This window comes from Urtica dioica, chromosome 6 (assembly GCF_054948205.1).
Source record: "Urtica dioica subsp. dioica isolate 48M chromosome 6, U.dioica_male_clone48M_v1_H2, whole genome shotgun sequence".
In the NCBI taxonomy this organism is placed as follows: Eukaryota; Viridiplantae; Streptophyta; class Magnoliopsida; order Rosales; family Urticaceae; genus Urtica; species Urtica dioica.
In genome coordinates this window covers 8716636-8721073 of record NC_142761.1, presented here as the reverse complement: position 1 = coordinate 8721073, position 4438 = coordinate 8716636, and the positions used below count along the sequence as shown (strand labels likewise).

Below are 4438 nucleotides of genomic sequence, written 5' to 3'. Positions count from 1 at the left end.
AATACAAAATTTGCTTTGGAAATTCTATTCATCCAAAAAATGGTTTGGATTATCAACCGAAACACAAATCTTAATTAGGATATCCTCGTCTTGATAAAGCAATATTAGTTTGATCGAAGTAATCAATGACAGCTGCGTTTGATGATAAAAAAAAAATTTATAATAAAAAAATTAATATACACTTTCTATAATTTTTTTTCTTTTCCCCATAGAAATCTGGGAGAAATTTTTCACTCAGTAACACCATTGAATTCCGGGATAATTTTTTTTCTTTTTTCTATCTGCATGTGAATTTCGATTAATAACCATATCCAACACGACGCAGGTAATATGAAGATTTCGTAGTCATAAAAATCAATTGTCGAAACAAACTAAACCTAGTTCGGAATATAGGTTCTAAATAAATATTACAATGAGCAGTATATCAAGCCCTCGTTCCTGATTGTTACCATGCTGCTGCTTTGGAAAGCAAGGTAAACTTCAAGTCACTCTTCACGCCTGTGAATCCCAGAAATAATCACATGTTTAATTAATGGTTGGGAAAAAAGTTTACAAACCTATTAAAGCTAAAAAGGATTACTACAGGCATGTATAGTAATATAGCCACATGGGTTAAACCTTTTAGAAAAAAGACGAGGTTTTCTAGTGAACTAGTACTAAAGGATATTCAAGTTCGAATGTAGAGAGAACTTTAAGCTTAAATTTGACAAATTGTCTTAACGATGGTGAAACATTAGCGATTACATAAACCCAAGTTTCAAATGGCTAGATTACTATATTAAAATAGCTGCGTTGGTCACTTGTTTTTAGCAAAATAGCCAACCATTGATTATATAAAAAAAAAAAAAATAATAAACAAAATTTAGATGGGTTGATAACATACTCAGGTTTGAATGTTGTAAGCTTTCTTGATTTTTTCCTTAAATTTGTCTAGTTCTTGAAATTTTGTGGAGCTTTGGCTATTTTACAAAACATTAAGTTCCAAAAAGCTAGATTGCTAGATAATCAAGAATTGTTTCTGATAACTTATTTACATTCTAATTTCCCAGAGAAACTTACCTAGTGAACAATCACAGGTAAATTTAAACTCCTATAAGCTAAGTAAGCCATGTTGAGACTAACTAACCTGCTGTTTCTTCTTCTTGGGCCTCCTCTTTCTTCGGGGCTTGTGAGCATCGGAGTTGGAGCTCAAATTGCTACCGTGGGCCGTCCCAGAATTCGAGGATCTGTCGGGCTTGAATGAGGACCCGCTGGTGCTCTTCCAGGATCCATTGGGCTTGAAGGAAGAACCGCTCGTACTGTTCGAAGATGTGGACACAGATCCCCTCTCGTTCGAGTAGTTTTTGCTCGTCGACGGAGCAAATTTTGACTTGTTCGCACGGCCACTACTCGAACTATTAGGCTTGTTCGACGGCCGCGGAGGTGGCATTAACGCTCTAGCCGAGATCTGTCTCTACATAAAACCGGCTCTTCGTAAGGATTTCATACATATGATGTATGTATATATAGCCTACCAAAGGATGTGAGAAAAGCCGTAAACCAGACCAGCCACCGATTTTTTAAATCGCCTGTCTTGTTTAAAAAAAAATTTCAATCCAATCCAGCCTCGTCTGGTCTTTAAGATAGGTCTACAACGGTCCGGTCCAGTTTCAAAAATTGAAACCACGGTCTAGACCGGACCGGACCGGACATGACATTTCTAAGATCATCATATATTTTTTTTATAATTCAAAGACATTTAATCCCTACTCTTTTGAGTAGAACATGTTAATTAATAGAATGTTTCTGTTAATATTTTATAATTTTTTTTATTTTTTTTTAGCTATTCTCTTCTTCAATTAAAAATAAAATAAAATACAACAAATAGTTTTTTAACGAGGTCCGGTTATTCTTTTAAACGGTCGGGTACGGTCCGGTCTCAATTTTTCTAAACCATTCAAAATGGTCCAGTCCGGTTTAGAAAACGGTTTTAAACCGGACGCCTTCCTTACAAAAATAAATATTTCATGTAATCTGATCAACTCGATAATAAACCTGATTTCTTTCGTCGCTGGATACTCCGGATGCTGCTTTTCCAGAAGCACTGGATGCTTGTTCCCTGGGGAAATAAAAGAAAGATAAAAGACGGATAAAGCATTTAACTTTTAGATTCTCGTTATTTATAGAAGACTGCTAGCGAAGATTCGAGAACAAACAAATAAAAATTGTTTCTTGTCCTAAAAATCTTAGCCTTTGTAAGCGCAATCGCATCACAAACCTTGTACTCTTGTCTGTCAATTCATCATCCGCGTCTGCTTCATCGCTCGAACTCACAAAGAAATCATCCTCACTCATATCCAACAGGCCATCATCCTCGCTTCCCGTCTCTGTTCAACAGAAACAACAATAAATAATTACGAAGAAAAAAAAAAACATCATGAATTATTATTTTTTTTTGTTTTTTTGGCTAAGGTCGTCACCTTCCAAATCCTTTCCACTCGCCGCAGCAGCAACTAAGTTGGCCTTAATCTGTTCACGCAGTCTATTTCTCTTATCAACCACGACCTGATCGTCATTGTTGGTATATAGTGCAACATATTTTTCTGTCTTCGGGAAAAACTGCAAATTACAATTTCAAGCTCATGAGTCGTGACATTCACAATTTCATAACATTATAACACATACAGAGTAAACACAAAGCTTGTGTAGATAGCTTACCCGGACATATTCAAGATCTTCTTTCAAGTTAGAAAGCTGCTCGGGAATCTCCGGGTCTTGTGGCTGACCCGACGATGAAGCACGCTGGAGCTTCTCTAGACGCCGGATTCTCCTCTCTATCTTCCTTCTCTCTGAACGAAACAAACAGCCCTCAGTCAAATTAAAAAGACCTCGTCAATATTTTTTTTACAAAAAGGCATTGATTGCAAAGATTAATACCGAAAAACTTGATTTTCCTGTCGTGCAAGAATATCTTGCGTTCTATGGCAAGGCGATTCTGTATCTCTTGCTGTTTTCTCAACCCTTCCAACTTCGCCTCCTGTGCTTTCCGAACTTCACCTGGAAGATCCTTCAGATAAGAAAAAGAATTGAAAATTTGTCTTAGCAACGAAGAGAAATTCCCAATTTCCAAAAAATAGCATGACCAATGGATAAAACCTCTCTAGAGTAACAACAGAACCCAAAATCTCCCAAGATATTCAAAAAATGATGAGCTATAAGTACTGAAGTTACATTCTTTACATGAAACAAAAGAAAATGAACTCCAAAGCTCTATCAGTGACCAAGGATATCAAAAACTTAAAATCCTCCTTTGCTCGAGAAAACTAAAGCCTAGCCCTAACTCTAAACCTCAAAACCTAATACCAAGAAATCGATGAAAGACAAAATGATATACCTTACGAAGAATTCGCTCCACGGAGCGAATCTGGTTCTTGAGAGAAACGGCCTTGGGCTTCTTCTTCTCAGCCCCGAGAGACTTCGATCGCCGACCAGCCGGTTTCACCTTTCGCTTGCCAAAGCCGCCGTGAGCCATGGCGTTCACTTATTCGGCTCTCTGAAACAATCGCAATGAAAACCTTTCTTAGGGAAATTGGTTTCTTTTACTACACCCTAAAACGGAACGCTGGCTTTGGGTCCGGACGGGCATTTTATTTAATATTATATTGAAAATTATTTTGACCTAGTTTTGAATTGTTGAATTGAAATAAATACTTGAGATTCTTTTTTTTTTTTTCCCCTTTTTGAAGATAGAAATAACTTGTGAAGATTCTAAAGTTTTAGAGTTAAGGAAATTGAAGATAAATATATTAAAATATTTGTTAAATTAATTTTATTTTATTTTATAATAAAAGTAACTCAAGGCTTTTTCAATAGATAATGAATATAAGACCCAATAGTGCAACCATTTTACATCTTTTAATAAGATAGAATGAGATCTCAAAAAACAATGATGATTCAATGCTAGAATCGAATGAAAATCTATTGTGTGGGAAATTCTATAATGAAATATAGATCATTTTAAAATTCGAGCAACTCATTGGTTCTTTAAAAAATATTCAAAAGTTAGTGAACAAACCAAAATGCTCGATGATGACCAACAGCGGAGAAAAATGTTCGACACTCCAAAAAGACCATAAAAAAAACATGAACTAAGAACCCGATAGATGACTAAAACATCTTTGGAACACAAAAAACTACCACAATATATAATGGACAAAGCATTAAAATTTACACAAACGATATACAAAAGGTAAACTATGCTAGACAAAAATGATTTCGTATCCTAAAACTGATATCCTTTCTAAAAAATAAAAAAAATAAAAAACCACTATAAGAAACAACTACAACAACCACCAATGCATGAGAGGGGTCTCGGCGGAATGGGCCATGAAGCCAGAAGGTGGAGGGAAAGGACGATCGCGGCGATGTCGTCGAAAGGGTCGGAGATGGAGGCATCGAA

The 4438-nt window shown here is 36.0% G+C and overlaps 1 protein-coding gene across 2 annotated transcripts; it reads right to left on the bottom strand.

Moving 5' to 3' along the window:
* Nucleotides 1–326: 326 nt before the first annotated feature.
* Nucleotides 327–3631, bottom strand: LOC149393283 (rRNA-processing EFG1-like protein (DUF2361)). Of its 2 annotated transcripts, none has more exons than XM_089617783.1 (8): nucleotides 3374–3631; nucleotides 2917–3046; nucleotides 2698–2828; nucleotides 2460–2598; nucleotides 2258–2366; nucleotides 2035–2098; nucleotides 1127–1453; nucleotides 327–498 (listed from the first exon to the last, which is right to left on the bottom strand). In XM_089617783.1, the coding sequence occupies exons 1-8, from the start codon at nucleotides 3509–3511 to the stop codon at nucleotides 493–495; spliced, it is 1044 nt and encodes a 347-aa protein (XP_089473909.1). In that variant the 5' UTR covers nucleotides 3512–3631; the 3' UTR covers nucleotides 327–492. The 2 variants fall into 2 exon arrangements, with proteins under 2 accessions (XP_089473909.1, XP_089473910.1); XM_089617784.1 differs by having other exon boundaries at nucleotides 1127–1447; nucleotides 3374–3630.
* Nucleotides 3632–4438: the final 807 nt, after the last annotated feature.

Coding starts and splice junctions, on each gene's coding strand:
- LOC149393283 (XM_089617783.1), bottom strand. CDS start 3,511: ATGGCTCACGGCGGCTTTGGCAAGCGAAAGGTGAAACCGGCTGGTCGG. Junction 3,047..3,373: donor TGGAGCGAATTCTTCGTAAG/GTATATCATTTT, acceptor TCTTATCTGAAG/GATCTTCCAGGTGAAGTTCG. Junction 1,454..2,034: donor CCAGCGACGAAAGAAATCAG/GTTTATTATCGA, acceptor GGTTTTATGTAG/AGACAGATCTCGGCTAGAGC.